Source organism: Megalobrama amblycephala, linkage group LG16 (genome assembly GCF_018812025.1).
Source record: "Megalobrama amblycephala isolate DHTTF-2021 linkage group LG16, ASM1881202v1, whole genome shotgun sequence".
NCBI classification, from domain to species: Eukaryota; Metazoa; Chordata; class Actinopteri; order Cypriniformes; family Xenocyprididae; genus Megalobrama; species Megalobrama amblycephala.
In genome coordinates, this window is record NC_063059.1 from 22,480,570 (window position 1) to 22,498,299 (window position 17,730).

The 17,730-nt window shown below is 37.7% G+C and overlaps 1 protein-coding gene across 1 annotated transcript; it reads right to left on the reverse strand.

Annotated features, from left to right (window-relative positions):
• Window positions 1-847: 847 nt before the first annotated feature.
• On the reverse strand, window positions 848-15,761 carry drd2a (dopamine receptor D2a). Its single transcript, XM_048161709.1, has 8 exons — window positions 15,370-15,761; window positions 12,867-13,171; window positions 9,720-9,829; window positions 9,166-9,302; window positions 5,884-6,083; window positions 4,748-4,831; window positions 4,073-4,421; window positions 848-2,156 (listed from the first exon to the last, which is right to left on the reverse strand). Exons 2-8 carry the CDS (start codon window positions 13,143-13,145, stop codon window positions 1,969-1,971), a joined length of 1,347 nt encoding a protein of 448 aa, XP_048017666.1. The 5' UTR covers window positions 13,146-13,171; window positions 15,370-15,761; the 3' UTR covers window positions 848-1,968.
• Window positions 15,762-17,730: the final 1,969 nt, after the last annotated feature.

Consider the following 17,730-nt stretch of genomic DNA (forward strand, 5'->3'; position numbering starts at 1 on the left):
AAACGCTCTGCAAATACTCACAACACAACCAAATACAGAAACGCGCCGCAAATACTCAAAACACAACCAAATACAGAAACGCGCCGCAAATACTCACAACGCCACCAAATACAGAAACGCTCTGCAAATACTCTCAACGCAACCAAATACAGAAACGCACTGCAATAATCTCAACGCAACCAAATACAGAAACGCACTGCAAATACTCACAACGTAACCAAATACAGAAACACACTGCAAATACTCACAACGTAACCAAATACAGAAATGCTCGGCAAATACTCACCATGCACATGCGATCAGGATGTTAAAATAAACAAAAAAACTCACCTTTCAGGCCATCAACAACACCACTGATGAGTAGACATTGAACAATAAGCATATTCCAGCCAGATTGGCCACTTGTTGGGGTTCCTTTGAAACCTTTCCGTTGTGGTTTGTGATATTTACAGGTTGTTTCTGTATTTTGTTGCATTGTGAGTATTTGCAGCATGTGTTGTCAAACTGATGAAAATGTTTTCTTATTTGCATGTGTTTTCCTCAGTTGCAGTGCATTGAGTTTTGTGCTATTTGCAGCACATTTCTGTATGCAGTTGCATTGTGAGCATTTGCTGTGTGTTTCTGTATTTGGTTGTGTTGTGAGTATTTGCAGCGTGTTTCTATATTTGGTTGCATTGTGAGTATTTGCAGCACATGTTGTCAAACCAATGAAGATGTTTTCATGATTTGCTGGTGTTTTTTCTATTTGCATGTTTTCTTCAGTTGCAGCGCGATGAGCTCTCTTGGCCACCACAGATAGCAGATATTGTAGCTTTATATCACTAAAACATCTGTCATGATACAGTAATCCGGCAGTGCACAATTACTTTATTCATAAGCCTATATCATTGTGCGACATACATCTCATGAGAACATGCATTACATTGCAACGGCAGGCCCATCACATTCAAGGTGTGTCATATAAAGCATGAAAAGCTATGTATATAAACATAATAAATAGTAAAAAGAAACCTTAAATTAAATTTACACTCATTTTGCTGACACTTTTGGCTGATGCTCTCGTCCTCTGTACACACAAACCAATCCCCAGGGACTGCATGCATTTCATCCTTATTCTCCCATTTCACTCTGTCAGTATTATCTTCACTTCCACAAGGCCAAAAAAGGAACTGAAATGGTTAATGCTTCCATCAGGAAGGTTGACAAACAACGGCCAAGGTTATTTTGTTTGAAAAATCTCAGCATTTTACTGAAATTATATTTATTCTCTCTCCTTTTTTAAAATGTTAAATCCACTTTGCTGTAGGCGTGGCACAAATGCTTTGATATTTGTACAGAAATTACAGTTTGACTTTGCTGAATGTATTAAGTTTTCTGCCTGCTGTTAGTTGCTGAGAGAACATCTAACAAACACATTATAAATGTGGGACATAACATTGCAGACATGACTGACATAAATAAGCTTTTCAACAGAAAAAAATACCACCTCCATGCAATGCATGGCCTATTGGTTACTACAAAGCATCTGTTTGTATCACAGTACTGCATGTACTACCATGCTTTAGAATTTCCTCCTACTGTAGATGCATTTAGGTTTTGAGCAAAGTAATCAAAAATAATACTGACAAACAGATAAGCAAAGGCATTGCTTGAATTAGTATTCCAAACAAGCATTTTTGTCTGTGCTGAAGATAACTGCTTAAAAAGCCCCATCTCCCCCAGGGTTTTTATATGCATTTTTCTTTTCTTTCATGGGCGATATGATCTTGGAACAAAATCATTTTTTATAATACAGACAATTTATATACATTCCTTTAGTTTAATCTCAGTGAAATGCAAGAGATGTAGTCCCCAGGCCATAGTCCACATGAGATTTGATTTTGATTCTTTAAATAAAGTTTTACAGTGTGTCCACTGCAGATGAGGTATTATTTCCATCCCTTCTGCTCCATTGACGTGAGATCTCTCTCAACAGTGTAGAATCTTAATGAAAGCTTTGCGAAACTCAATGTTGAAAGTAGTGTAGATGATGGGATTTACTGCACTGTTCACGTAGCCCAACCATGTAAAGGCAGTGTAGAGTTCAGGAGGAACTTGCCAGTAAGTGTTCACAATGTGTGTGATGAAGAACGGCAGCCAGCAGATGATAAATACACCTGAAAATAAGCAGACAAAGATGTTAAAGAAAATATTTAGGTGGGCAATGTTAAGAAACTGTGCCTTAGAGTTGAAAACATATATAAACGGTTTCATTCAGGGGTTTTGCAGAGGCATGTTTTTAATTTCATGTAATATTGTGTAGCTCACTAAAATGGAAGATGAAATGCCATTTTGTACTGAACATACAATAAAACAAACAGTATTGTTAACACTGAAGTGTGCAGTTTTTGCTCCATTATTTTTGCATGACCAACAAAACTGCAAAAATTAAAACAGAACTCTTCATCTGTCTGCTATTGTCAGATATTACCACCCCAGGGGTCACACTATTGGCTGAGCCAGTGTTGCTGTTGTTAGGCTGGTCGTGATGACAAAGTCTCTTTAAGGCAAGTCATTTCACTTTGCGGCATCTTTGAAACACCTCTTGGGCAGCTATTTCAGTCATTCAAGTATAGCATCCATCTCTTTGAATGGGGAAACATCAAATTCTCCAAAGCTGTACACCAAACTAACGATTACATTTCGTATTTGAAATCACCATTGAAATCTGACAATATCTTTCTCATAAACTTTCTTATGCTCGCATAGCATTTAAAAAGCTGTGCAGTCCTAAGCGTGTGTCTCAGAACAGACTGTTTTATAGCAACCAGAGCTTCTAATGGCAGCTGCAGTGACACAATGACTTTACCAATCGTGATTTGTTATTTTATTTAGAAGGTGGGACTTATTCCGCCATATTGTGAGTTGCACTTTCTCCCATTCGTAAGTAATATAAGTGTACCTTCTTTCTATATCTAATGCCTTTGGTGATGATCAAATAAACAGCAATGTTTTCAAAGTGCCATGGAGCCACATTGTTAACACCTTACAAGCAAATCAACCAACAAATGTTTTAAAGGGGATCTATTATGCAAGATTCACTTTTATATTGTTTTTGAACATAATTATGTGTCCACAGTGTGTGTATTGTGGTAAAAATCTATCCTCTCCATTTGTTATTTTTCCCTTAAATCAGAAACAGTCGCTGCGTCTGAAAATGAATACTTCCCTACTATATGGTATGCGAAAAACAGTACGGCAAAAGAGTAGTATGTCCGAATACATAGTATTCGAAAAACAGTTGGTGTAAAGTCCCCATATGACCTGCTACTTCCAGAGAGATTCTGAAATGCACATTCGATGGACACTTTACTATCCCGTGAGGGTACAGAAGGGGATTTATGAATGGAAGTGAAGCAATGCAACTGAAGCTGGTAGGTCATGTGACAGTAACAACATGGTGGATGTAGCACATATCAATTTCATTCATACTACCCATGTTCATACTATATAGATAGGGACTTTTTTAATGGTCTTAAAGTCAATTCAAATGTAGTATCTACTCAGACAGTACGTAATTTCGGATGCAGCGAGTGTCTCAAAATGAGCCGTTCAGGAAAGTACTCTAACGTGATGTCACATTGAAACAGGCCCCGCCCACAAATGGTGACAGAAGTTTAAACTGATATGGGTTTAAAACGCATACAAATAATAAACTTTCATGATGATGAAGAACTGCAATGTCACGAGAGCGTGACCGTGATGGAGATGATAATCAAAACCAAACAGATGTTTTGTTCGTTTTTGGCAGAGTATCCGAGGCACAAGCTGTAAAGGCATTTTCTGAATAGGGGGTGGGGAGCAGCAGCTCATTTGCATTTAAAGACACATGCACAAAATCACAAAAATATTTTGCTTCTACTCAAAAATTGCTATTTACAACATGTTATAATAAATGATCTGTGGGGTATTTTGAGCTGAAACTCTACAGACACATTCTGGGGACACCTGAGACTTGTATTACATCTTGTAAAAAGAGGCATAATAGGTCCCCTTTCAAGTATTTTAACATCAAATAACATCACACACTTACCAAGGACAATAGCTAACATCTGAGTGGCTTTCTTCTCCTTCTGCTGGGAGATTTTGCGTTTGTTAAGAGTTTTGACTGATGTCTGTGTTTTGCCAGTGGGGGAGACCTGGATCTCAAATGCTTTGGCCCCTTTTGTGATATTGCTGGTGTTGCCATTTCTTTCAGGTTTGACACCTGCTTCAGGCGATCGGGGTGATATGTCAGTCTCTCTTACATTAGAGTTAACCAGCCTGCTGTGTTGTTGACCTGCACCAGACTGATCCTGCTTCCTCTGTCTCGGAGGGTTTAAGTTTGTGATCTCATCCATTTGAATGTCGTCCCCATTGTTTACCACCTCCTTTATGAAGATCTAACAAAAAAGAGGTAAAAAAAAAGTAAGTGCATAGCTGAAGTGCACAAGATCACAAGAGCCTTGATATAAAAAGCAAAGAATCCACTACGACTAACGGTTTACTCTATCAAACAGTTAATTTCAGAACAGCTTATTTATTGTTTCAGTCAATACAACTTCATATACAGCAAACTGTGGCTGCAGAGATTAACATTTAATATTTGCTGACACATTGTCATTTCTCAAATGTCATCTGTCCTCAATACTCTTGGTGGATACACAAACAGCAGCTCAAAAATCCTGTGAGATTGATATTTTGAAAGCAAGAATAAAATTGGCTGTACCACATTTTTGTTGTTCACAGGAAAATTCCCACTGGACTTGACGATCACAGTGCACAGTTTCACATCATCAGGGTGAGTGCATTTCTGAAACACACATGGGAGAAACACCAGACTGTTTTGACAGATTTAGACCAGAAAGGAATTAGTTGTCCCGGCCCAGGTTCGGTTTAAATTTATTTGCAATTATAAAAATCGGAGGAACATACAACTGCAAGGTTGGCAGTTCCATTCGGTTACAGTGATATTTTTTTTGCAAATGCCAGCTTATAGATCATGTTTAAAGGTAATGCTCGAGGAAAAGTTTCCTAATCCTTTAACATTTTAAATTACCTGCTCGGCAGGATTGCTAAAGCTTTGCTTTCTCAGTACATAAAACATACGTTTTGGATGCAGATAATATAAAGATCATTTCAGATCTAAATCCAAAAGTTCAACATTTAAAAAAAAACAGACTCTTGCTATATAGAAGGATAAGGATGAGTTTTGCACTTCAAAATGTAAGCATTGCTGAAAAAAACATGATGTTGATCTAAAGCCTGTTTTCACATCAGAATGCTTTGGAGGAGACACAGCAGTGACAATCCACTGATAGGAGATGCAATGTTTACTTATGCCGTCAGGACACAGTATGAGAACTCCCTAAACACAAATTCCCCTCAATAATGCACTGATGCCCTTGAAGAAGCTTAGGATGGGTAGATAAGCTATCAGTTTCTTTGAATAATACTATATTGAATTTATTCTGCTGCGGTATGTGCTCAATGGAGAAGCCTGGTTGTCACTGCTCTTTGTAAAACAACGAAAAAGACTAACAATGTATTACAGTATAATAACATTGATATGAAGCGGCGGCCATTTCCTGCATTGATTTGCTGTATGTTGGGAGAATCAATACAAGCAAAAAAAGGAAAAGGTCATTCTAGACATGCTATGATCACAGTTGCACATTTGTACTACTATTCATTACTATCCGACTGCTCATTACTGATATACTGCTAATGGGAATTACAATGCTGATGAATTACTATGAAATTCATTGACATGGCAGTTTTTAAAAAATCCCAATTCACTAATCTATACTGGAGTGCCAAGTAAGTAGAAACTTTCATAACTCGTCATCAAACAGCTGTTCTCACCTTTAAAGTCGTGCTCATATCCGTGTCTGTAACAGGGCATGTGCGTTTAGTGTTGACACGTTTCCGTCTCTTTTGCAGTACCACGTAGATCTGCACATATACTAGCAGCGTTATTATGAAAGGAACGTAGAAGGATACGATGGAGGAGTACACTACAAAGGCAGGGTTTGCGATCACACACAGAGCATCATCATGGGTTACTGTAACAGAAAATACAATGAAAATGAGCTAGTTACAAAGATGCCAACATTGTTACATTATTTAGTTTTATCTATATATCCATCATTGCTCTCAAACTGTTTTTCAAATGATCAGTACATTTGTTTTAACACATTATGTATATATATATACAGTGGATACGGAAAGTATTCAGACCCCCTTAAATTTTTCACTCTTTGTTATATTGCAGCCATTTGCCAAAATCATTTAAGTTCATTTTTTTTCCTCATTAATGTGCACACAGCACCTCATATTGACAGAAAAACACAGAATTGTTGACATTTTTGCAGATTTATTAAAAAAGAAATATCACATGGTCCTAAGTATTCAGACCCTTTGCTGTGACACTCATATATTTAACTCAGGTGCTGTCCATTTCTTCTGATCATCCTTGAGATGGTTCTACACCTTCATTTGAGTCCAGCTGTGTTTGATTATACTGATTGGACTTGATTAGGAAAGCCACACACCTGTCTATATAAGACCTTTCAGCTCACAGTGCATGTCAGAGCAAATGAGAATCATGAGGTCAAAGGAACTGCCTGAAGAGCTCAGAGACAGAATTGTGGCAAGGCACAGATCAGAAGGTTACAAAAAAATTTCTGCTGCACTTATGGTTCCTAAGAGCACAGTGGCCTCCATAATCCTTAAATGGAAGACGTTTGGGACGACCAGAACCCTTCCTAGAGCTGGCCGTCCCGCCAAACTGAGCTATCGAGGGAGAAGAGCCTTGGTGAGAGAGGTAAAGAAGAACCCAAAGATCACTGTGGCTGAGCTCCAGAGATGCAGTCGGGAGATGGGAGAAAGTTGTAGAAAGTCAACCATCACTGCAGCCCTCCACCAGTCGGGTCTTTATGGCAGAGTGGCCCGACGGAAGCCTCTCCTCAGTGCAAGACACATGAAAGCCCGCATGGAGTTTGCTAAAAAACACCTGAAGGACTCCAAGATGGTGAGAAATAAGATTCTCTGGTCTGATGAGACCAAGATAGAACTTTTTGGCCTTAATGCTAAGCGGTATGTGTGGAGAAAACCAGGTACTGCTCATCACCTGTCCAATACAGTCCCAACAGTGAAGCATGGTGGTGGCAGCATCATGCTGTGGGGGGGGGTTTCAGCTGCAGGGACAGGACGACTGGTTGCAATCGAGGGAAAGATGAATGCGGCCAAGTACAGGGATATCCTGGACGAAAACCTTCTCCAGAGTGCTCAGGACCTCAGACTGGGCCGAAGGTTTACCTTCCAACAAGACAATGACCCTGAGCACACAGCTAAAATAACGAAGGAGGGGCTTCACAACAACTCTGTGACTGTTCTTGAATGGCCCAGCCAGAGCCCTGACTTAAACCCAATTGAGCATCTCTGGAGAGACCTAAAAATGGCTGTCCACCAACGTTTACCATCCAACCTGACAGAACTGGAGAGGATCTGCAAGGAGGAATGGCAGAGGATCCCCAATTCCAGGTGTGAAAAACTTGTGTTGCATCTTTCCCAAAAAGACTCATGGCTGTATTAGATCAAAAGGGTGCTAAATACTGAGCAAAAGGTCTGAATACTTAGGACCATGTGATATTTCAGTTTTTCTTTTTTAATAGATCTGCAAAAATGTCAACAATTCTGTGTTTTTCTGTCAATATGGGGTGCTGTGTGTACATTAATGAGGAAAAAAATAAACTTAAATGATTTTAGCAAATGGCTGCAATATAACAAAGAGTGAAAAATTTAAGTGTGATTTGTTCATGCCCCCCGAGTACCCGACCCCCATCCTCCAACTATGAGCAGTCAAGCAGAAGAATGCTGATTATATTACTTCCTCTAATATAACTTTCAAATGAAGTGGTGACCTAACTTATTTTAGCTGCCCCTAACACCAGTGTGCATGCAAGATAATGACACTAATACTCTCTAAATTCAGCTCGCAAGTGCAAGCTGTTACATTGTACTATAATAGATTATATTATTATAAAATTATATACATTTATATATTTTAATAATACAAGGGGATCCACTCACACAGAGTTTAACAGATTCCTTATGGTTATTAATTCACACGTAGAATACTGTATATAAAATGCTGCAAAGTGGACAGTAGCGCACAGTACGGCAGAAGAAATCTTACAGATATAAAACAGTATGTAATATAATGTCTATTTAGGTATATATTCATCTGCCACAATAATTTAATGTCTTTATCTTCATTTGAAGGCATTTCTCAGAAGATGCATGAAATTAATTACAGTATATTATGATCAATTGGATTACACTGCCGTTTAAATGTTTGGGGAGATTAAGATTATTTTAATGTTCTCTTATGCTCACCGAGGCAGCATTTATTGGATCAAAAATACAGTATAAACAGTAATGTTGTGAAATATTAATACATTTTAAATGTATTTAATTTACAATTTAATTTTAAATGTAATTTATTCCTGTAATGTCAAAGCTTTAGTCTTCAGTATAATTATTATCAATGGTGAAAACAGTTGTTCTCACTGATTTGTATAATATATAGATCAGTGCTTGTGCTGCTTAATATTTTTGTGGAAACAGTGATACAATTTTTCAGGATTCTTTGATGACTAGAAAGTTAAAAAAAACAGCATTATATTATAAAAATGTCTTATTATTATTATTATTAATGCATCATTCGGTGGCTCAGTGGGTAGTGCTGTTGCCTCTCAGCAAGAAGGTACCTTTGAGCCTTTCTGTGTGGAGTTTGCATGTTCCCCCCATGTCAGCGTGGGTTTCCTCCGGGTACTCCGGTTTCCCCCACAGTGCAAAGACATGCAGGTTAGGTGAACTGGAGAGTCAAAATTGCCTATGTGTGATTTTGTGTGTGAGAGAGCCCTGTGATGGACTGTCCATCTGTCCAGGGTACTTTCCCCTGCCTCTGGCCTAAGAAACTGGGATAGGCTCCAGCTCTATGACCATAGAAGGTCGTATAAGGATCAATGAAATGAATGAATGCATCCTTACAGAATAAAAGTATTCATTTCTTTCAAAAAAATATGGTGATGGACTCCCAGTAAAGTGAAGTATAAAGTGAATATTTTTCCCCATACTTACCAGTATTATTGAGTCCAAACAGCAGTGGACATGATATAGCAAAAGACAGAATCCAGACGACAGAAATCATGACTGTGACCCTCCTCTTGGAGCTGTAGCGTGTGTTGTACAACATAGGCATGGCTACAGCTGTGTACCTGTGGGAGATACCAGAAAAAATTGATTCACTGTTGTTTTAAATGGCTTATACGACTTGTTTCATATTCTTACATGTCTCTTGACATCATTTTCCTAATATATCTTTAATCATGTGATCTTATACTGTATAACACTACATATTGGTGCTTCCCATGACCTCTGTAATCCCTTCTATTCTTTCTTTCTAGTATCTGATTACTTACTGTATAAATAGAGACGTTCAGTATGAACCACTATTGATCTAACAAGTATTTCTTACTATTCTGAGCTCATGTAAATGACAATGTGCAATGAAGTCGTTGTCTGTCTATATGTAACAGCACCAAATCAGGTGTGTAAAAGCTGAGTTTTGAGCTGAGCAACCAAATTATGTCTCGGTCAGCATTAGACGACTCTTGTAATGGCATTGCACCTACCTGTCGATACTGATGGCACATAGATTGAGTATGCTTGCTGTACACATCATCACGTCCAAGGTGACAAAGATGTCACAATGGATTGTGCTGAACCGCCACTCTCCCACCACCTAGGAGGACAAACATGGATGAACAGATGCTCTGCTTATTTATAGAACAATACATCTGAATGCATTGCAAACCCACACTGTTTACCTGTAAATGTACAATAGTTAGTTACTTGCCAGAAGCACTGCATATTACTAATATCTTTATATTATAAATATCCATGGTAACACCACAACCACTTGCTTTTCTCATCTGAAAGTCGATTTGCAATAGCTTCAGCCACTATAATGTTTAAAGCAATAAAATGTTAGCATTTTCTCTGGTTTACTCGATAAAACTGGCAGAGAGAAGCAATATAGCACAGGTCAGCCTCATCTAGTTTGCTTCTACTGAGTTGGCTGGCAGAGTCTCCTCTGATTAATGTGTGTCCTCAGGCAAGCCGAGGGACTCGGAAAGCGCTTGATGGTCTTAGGTCCCTGCCTCTGGAGTTTGCATCGCTGTCATTGATTAAAGAATTATTTGACACCTCTAATGAAAGCTGCTGTGAGTTGCCGGAATCAGTTCATCACCATATCTCTAAACTCAGATGAAATGAGCTTCACCGCTATCATTCTCAGGCATCGCTAGTGATCAAAACATGTCCTTGCACTAATAGAGGGCTGTGCGCAGAAAGAGTTGTGTGGCATTTAGAAATGAACTGAGAATGCATTTCAATTCCAATTTAATTCCAGAATTTAAGGAGAAAAGACTTAAATAGAGTATAATGTATTCAGCATACAGCATCCCTGTGACCCTACAAAGGACAAGTGGTTTGAGAATGGATGGATGGAAATGATTTACAAAATGTCAGATGTACATTTTTCTTTTAGAATGTCTACCAATTACCTCATTATGCCAGTAGGTGGTGACAAATGACTGTTTTTATCAGTCAGTCATTGAATCAATTAAAACGATTCATTAAACACCACTGATTCTTTCAGGAATGAAGCACCATTAAAGGGGTAGTTCACCCAAAAATGAAAATGCTCTCATTAATTACTCACCCTCTTGTCGTTCCACATCTGTAAGACCTTCATTCATCTTCGCAACACAAATTAAAATATTTTTGATAAAATCCAATAGCTCAGTGAGGCCTCTATTGCCAGCAAGATAATTAACACTTTCAGACACCCAGAAAGCTACTAAAGACATATTTGAAACAGTTCATGTGACTACAATGGTTCAACCATAATGTTATAAAGTGACAAAAATACATTTTCTGCACCCAAAAAACAAAGTAACAACTTTATTCAGCAATATCTAGTGATGGGCGATTTCAAAACACTGCTTCATGAAGCTTCGAAGCTTTATGAATCTTTTGTTTCGAATCAGTGGTTCGGAGAGTGTATCGAACTGCCAAAGTCACGCCCCCCAGTGGTGAACCATTGAAATTTCAAAACACTTATTATGTAACGAAGCCTCGTTTACTGAAATCACGTGACTTTGGCAGTTTGATACATGCTCCGAACCACTGATTCGAAACAAAAGATTTGTAAAGCTTCATGAATCAGTGTTTTGAAATCGCCCATCATTAGATATTGTTGAATAAAGTCGTTATTTTGTTTTTTTTGCGCACAAAAAGTATTCTTGTCACTTCATAACATTAATGTTGAACCAATGTAATCACATGAACTGTTTTAAATATGTCTTTAGTAGCTTTCTGGGCATCTAAAATTATCTTGTTGTTAATGGAGGCCACACTGAGCCATTGGATTTTATCAAAAATATCTTAATTTGTGTTCTGAAGATGAACAAAGGTCTTGGGGTGTAGAACGACATGAGTGTGAGTAATGACAGAATTTTCATTTTTGGGTGAACTAACCCTTTAATGAGATTCACAACAGTTGATTCAGCTTTTGCTTTGTTTTAAAAAAACAACATTTTGGAGGAAAAATAGACAAAATAACCTGCAATTTTGTTGTTAATTGTAACTTACTCAGTATTAATGTGATGTTTATATAATCAGTAGATTACAAATTTGGACATTATGGCACTATGTCTAATCAGTTTAATTGTTTAATGAAAATCCTCTGTTGTCTGATTGTGTTGAATTGCAAATCAGTAAATTCCTTCCGCCATTACTATTCAAATTCCAATTCAGCATAAAGTGGGGCATATTAATGAACTTAAAAGCAGGACATTTCATAAATTGCACTTGGCCCAACCTTTCATTCAATTGGTCATTTCTTGCTAGCATAATGAAGTTATTTTTCATGACATATTTTCATCATGTTCTGAAGATATTTAAAAAAGTTATTTATGAAAAACATCTTTTGGAATGATGATCTCATCTGTCCTAATAATAATATTGAGGACTTTCATATAGCAATGCACCAACAGCAATTTTTACTTAGCCAACAATAAGACACCATTTCAACCATCTTACACTATAGCGCTCCTTAATGTTCTGTTCACGCATATAAATGATTTAAACTAAATAAATTATGACCATCATTTATTGACTGAGAATGCAGTTACTCAGTGCTGCCCTTTAGGAGATAAACAACACATCACAAGATATCAAAACGCTAATTTTATACAGGGAGTTATAATAATGCTGTAAATTAGATGTGCCGCATATGAAGTGTCACTGTTCAGAGTTCAGTTCAAAATCACACAATCATCCCGCATACAATAATCTCAGAAGAACATGAGTCAAGATTATGATCTGAATGTACATTTCAACCTATGGATTTTGCTTGCAATCTGATAGCTTTGCTAATATGCGTGGCTCAATGACATACACAAGGGGGGCTTTTCTTGGTTGAAAATAACTACTAACCCGTGGCTAGGATCAGACTTCTAGAATTAGACGTGTGCTTGTGGCTACTGCAAATTGATTGGCTAGAATGAGGTTTAAGACACGCGCCTGCAGCTCTTCTTAGTTAATTCTTGCCCACATTGACTTGAGTTATGAAGAAGATGGCGAAAGAAATTACAATCTATTCAGTTCAGAACAATGTAATAATCTATCCTTGAATTATTATAAACAACTAATGGTTAATGGTTGAAATCATTTTGGCATTCCCAACGAAAGGATCTGATCATGCTGAAACCTACCTCCAGGTAAACCACCCATGGCATTACAAGTGTGGCAACTAGCAGATCAGCCACAGCCAGGCTGACTATCAGGTAGTTGGTGGTGGTCTGCAGGGCTTTCTCCCTAGAGACGGCCATACACACCAGCACATTGCCAAAGACAATGACGAAAATGAGCAGCGTGAGAAGCATGGCGTAATAATTGTACTGGTGCCGCCCCCCTTCTTCCGTGGCATTGAAGTCCCGGGATCCATTTTCAAAGAAGCTCTCATTATAAGCATACTCCGTGAAGACTTCCATCAGATGGTTGAAGCCAAGCCGAGACCCTAAAACCAAAGACGAGACATTTTATGAAAGAAATCCAGTACTTTTTTTTTTTTTTTTTTTTTTTTTTTTTAAGTCATATGGTTTGCATCCTGAGGTGTGTCTTATCACATCAACCAGATTGCACAGCATGTCCCACAAAGTTTTGGTATGAAAAATCAATTTCTTATTGGAGCACCTTAGCAGAAGTTTTCACAAGAAAGCTCAGGGCTGTGGCCTTGCAGTGTAAAGTCTATCCTTTATTTATGTGTGATAGTTCGCTCAGCTGCCCTGGAAAGCCTGTGTTTGAACTCTAGTTGTGACTTGACTAACTAGGACAGAAGTCTCCTCCCTCCCTACTGTTTCCCTTGAACGACATCCAAGAATACATACAGAAACATAAGCAGCATCAGCTCAATAATAAGTGGACACGGGGAGGTGTGAGCGTTTCATAAAATATCACAACAAAAGTATATACCGTCTCTGCAAATTGAGAAAAAAAGCAAACCGCACAGTGAGCAGTTGTTTTTCTTTCCATATTTAGCAGATTTTGCAGAATTCGTGTGAGCTCAGCACAAAATTTATGATAGCCCGTAACGATGAAATGGATGAAATTCATTTGCATTTCATGACGAATGAGCCTATTGTGGCCATCTTAATGATATCAAACTCAGAACAAAGGTCTACTTGTCTTCTTAAGTTATTTTGTAATTATGGCTTTGAGATGGAAGGGACAAGGTACAGCTTAGGTTAAGCTTTTCATTTTTTTCCCCCCGTGCAATGAAAGTCAATGGGGTCCAAAACAACACTGGACACCATTAAAATTCATTGTATAGACCTTGTAAAGACCTTTTTTTCTCAGAATATCTTTTGAGATTCACAGGTGAAAGAAAATCATACTAGAGATGACAGATTTTTCATTTTTGGGTGGACTATATTCATCTTATCAAAGTTTTATAAGTGCCTGGCTATATATCAAAATGTAGCAAATTCTATTTGAACACATCACACTGGTCTATTTTCACCACCTTGACTCATGTTCATAATAAATCAGAAAGATATGTAAGGGAAATAACAAAAGCAAGAACGCTTGAACCTTGCCGCACCCTGAATGTAACATCTCTCAGGGTCTCAGCAGCGCCTCATCAGCAATTGTGCATGTAAATGAACAAATGTTAGAAGGCAAAACTGTAATAGCAATATGTCATCACTTAAACCATTCAATATGATAGTAAAAAATGCATTTTGCTGAGGGAAAAAATCCATTAAAAAACACCACAATCACAGATGTAACCCACTCTTGTGTAAAGGGACCACCCCTTATTGGTTTTCCACATAATTGCCTCTTTAGCCTTCTCAGTGTCAGTTTTGATCATGAAAGCTGTCTCAGAGTTGACACTCCCTGCAGAGGAAGAAATACGCATCACAGCTCAACTAAATGATGTTTTTAATTCTTTCTCATATCAACCATTGGACTTTCATAATAATGTGCAGTTGTGTTTGTTTGTTTGTAATGGGATTTTGAATCAGAACAATATAGGATGTGAATTTATCTTTAGATCAGATCATGCAGCTGTTTTGTTTTTGTTCATTATAAATAAAATGTTTACAGGAGGAACTATTATATATGTATTTAGATTCAAATTTTAAACATTTGATACTGTGTACTTGTGTACATCTATCTATCTATATCTATATATATGAGACGTAAAATGAGACGTTTGATTACTTTAATACAACTGCATATATAGAGCAGTTAAGTAGTTAAACAGCAGTCAGTAGTTAAAGATATTTAATATTATTGTCCCAAACACAAAAACTAATATTAAACGATTCTAAGTTCAGATTAATTGAAAACAACAGTGACAATGTCTATATTAGACCTATTTTCTCTCCCTTACCCTCTTATTCCCTCTCTCTCGCGCGCGCGCGCGCTCTGACAAACACTCGCACACACATCATCGTGCACACACAGAAATTACAGCAATTTTGTCACTTTGAAAAGCGGTAGCATTAATTGGAGAAGATAACAAGCCGATTTTACACATACTCGTGTGAAACAAAGGCTTGTTTTTTTCCACATGTTGTGAAGTAAAGTTTGTCTGAAAGTGTCAGCATAAGCAAATATCTGTTAATTAGCAGCTCAACTGTGCTTCCTAATTATTCATGAGCAGAAATAACTAACGTTAGTTCGCAACCGAGAGAAGATGCCGTGCTGTACCTTCAAACCGCCGCTTTCATCCAAAGAGCGGAAGTATTCCGTTTCTTATATTTTAAATCCACTTTTCCCCATCGGATACACTTGTCCATCCGAGCGACTGTAACTGTATTTCTCTTCTGTCTCAATTACAGTTCCACGGGTGGATAAAACCACTGTAAACCGGCGAACACGAACACTACTTCCACAGGGAAATTTCATTTTGGTGATTAAAAGAAGTTGAACATCATGTAAATATGCGTTTCCTTGTTTTATTGAGGTGTTAAACTGCACTTAGCAGGAGCAACCCATATCCGTTTCAGAGTCCAAGCGGAGTGTGAGCAACGCGCGTGTGAGCGCAGTATCTGAGCGCGCGCTTTACGCACGCGGTAACCTTCAGCATCCACTGAGGGACAATCTCAGTCCCTCCAACAGAGATTGAGAAGGTTGGAAAACGAGGCGGGGCTGTTACATAAACATCAGTGAGAATAAAATACATGCCTTGCATTCTTTAATCACAATCTTTTTTTCTTTTCGAAACCCTGTTCTTTCTTTCTTTCTTTCTTTCTTTCTTTCTTTCTTTCTTTCTTTCTTTCTTTCTTTCAAGAAATTAATAATTAATTAATCTTCATACTGTAAACTAGAAGTTACTTATATATTTTGTTTTAATTAAGTAGCCTATTTGTTTGGAATTAAAATTTTTAAAATGAAGGTGGTGATGAGGGTTTCATCTCCAACCTGGAGATCAAAAATATTAATATTTACACCTGGACAAAAAAAAAAAAGAAAAAAAGGAAAAGAAAAAAAAGGCCCAAGCCAAAAATGGCAACATATTTAGTAGTTAATTAGCAAGAACTGTACTAATACTGTAGATAAAATAACTTACCACAGAATAGTCTTCCGCTTTCTTTTCTTTAAAGGTGCCCTCGAATGAAAAATTGAATTTATCTTGGCATAGTTGAATAACAAGAGTTCAGTACATGGAAATGACATACAGTGAGTCTCAAACTCCATTGTTTCCTCCTTCTTATATAAATCTCATTTGTTTAAAAGACCTCCGAAAAACAGGCGAATCTCAACATAACACCGACTGTAACACATTTACTACGTAACAGTCGGGGTGTACGCCCCCAATATTTGCATTGCCAGCCCATGTTCCCAGCATTATGAAAGGCATTAGACAAGGGCAGCCAGTTAACGTCTGGATCTGCACAGGTGAATCAACAGACTAGGTAAGCAAGCAAGAACAATAGTGAAAAATGGCAGATGGAGCAATAATAACTGACATGATCCATGATATCATGATATTTTTAGTGATATTTGTAAACTGTCTTTCTAAATGTTTCGTTAACATGTTGCTAATGTACTGTTAAATGTGGTTAAAGTTACCATCGTTTCTTACTGTATTCACGGAGACAAGAGCCGTCGCTATTTTCATTATTAAACACTTGCAGTCTGTATAATGCATAAACACAACTTCATTCTTTATAAATATCTCCAACAGTGTGTAATGTTAGCTTTAGCCACGGAGCACAGCCTCAAACTCATTCAGAATCAAATGTAAACAATATAACAGTATACAATACTCACATAATCCGAGGCATGTATGCCGCATGCATGACGAACATCTTGTAAAGATCCATTTGAGGGTTATATTAGCTGCGTAAACTTTGTTTATGCACTGTTCAAGGCAAGCGCGAGCTCCGTGGGCATGGAGCAGGAGAATTAAAGGGCCAGTAGCCCTGAATCGGCTCATTTATAATGATGCCCCAAAATAGGCAGTTAAAAAAATGAATAAAAAAAAAATCTATGGGGTATTTTGAGCTGAAACTTCACAGACACATTCAGGGGACACCTTAGACTTATATTACATCTTTTTAAAAAAAAGTTCTAGGGCACCTTTAAATGTTTAAGCTGTGTGGGTAAACTTGCAGACATCCTTTTACAGGAAGAAGAGTTAGTATTGTTTCATTCACTGTTGTTGGCTTCAAACAGTTCATGAGAATGATTTAAAATGTCTCCCAGTTAGTTTGAGTTCAATGTGAGACCAAATATTCACTATAAGGTTCAAATCTGGACTCTGACCAGGCCAAAACATGAGCCTGATGGAGCCTGATGGTTCTCAAACCACTTCCTGCTTGTATCTGCAATTTGGGCAGCAGCATTATCTTGCTGAAAAATAACATCAGGGGCCAGTTGCATAAACCGCTAAGACTAGTCTTACCAGTTAGCCATCAATGCTTTTTCTTTCAGAGTGTTCATAACTTTTTAAAAGGTTATTTCCCTAAAAAATATATATTTGCCTAATTTGATACCGAAAAGTGGGTCATACTAGATCTTATAAGACACAGTCTTAATATAGTGACTAAGTTTATGCAACTGGCC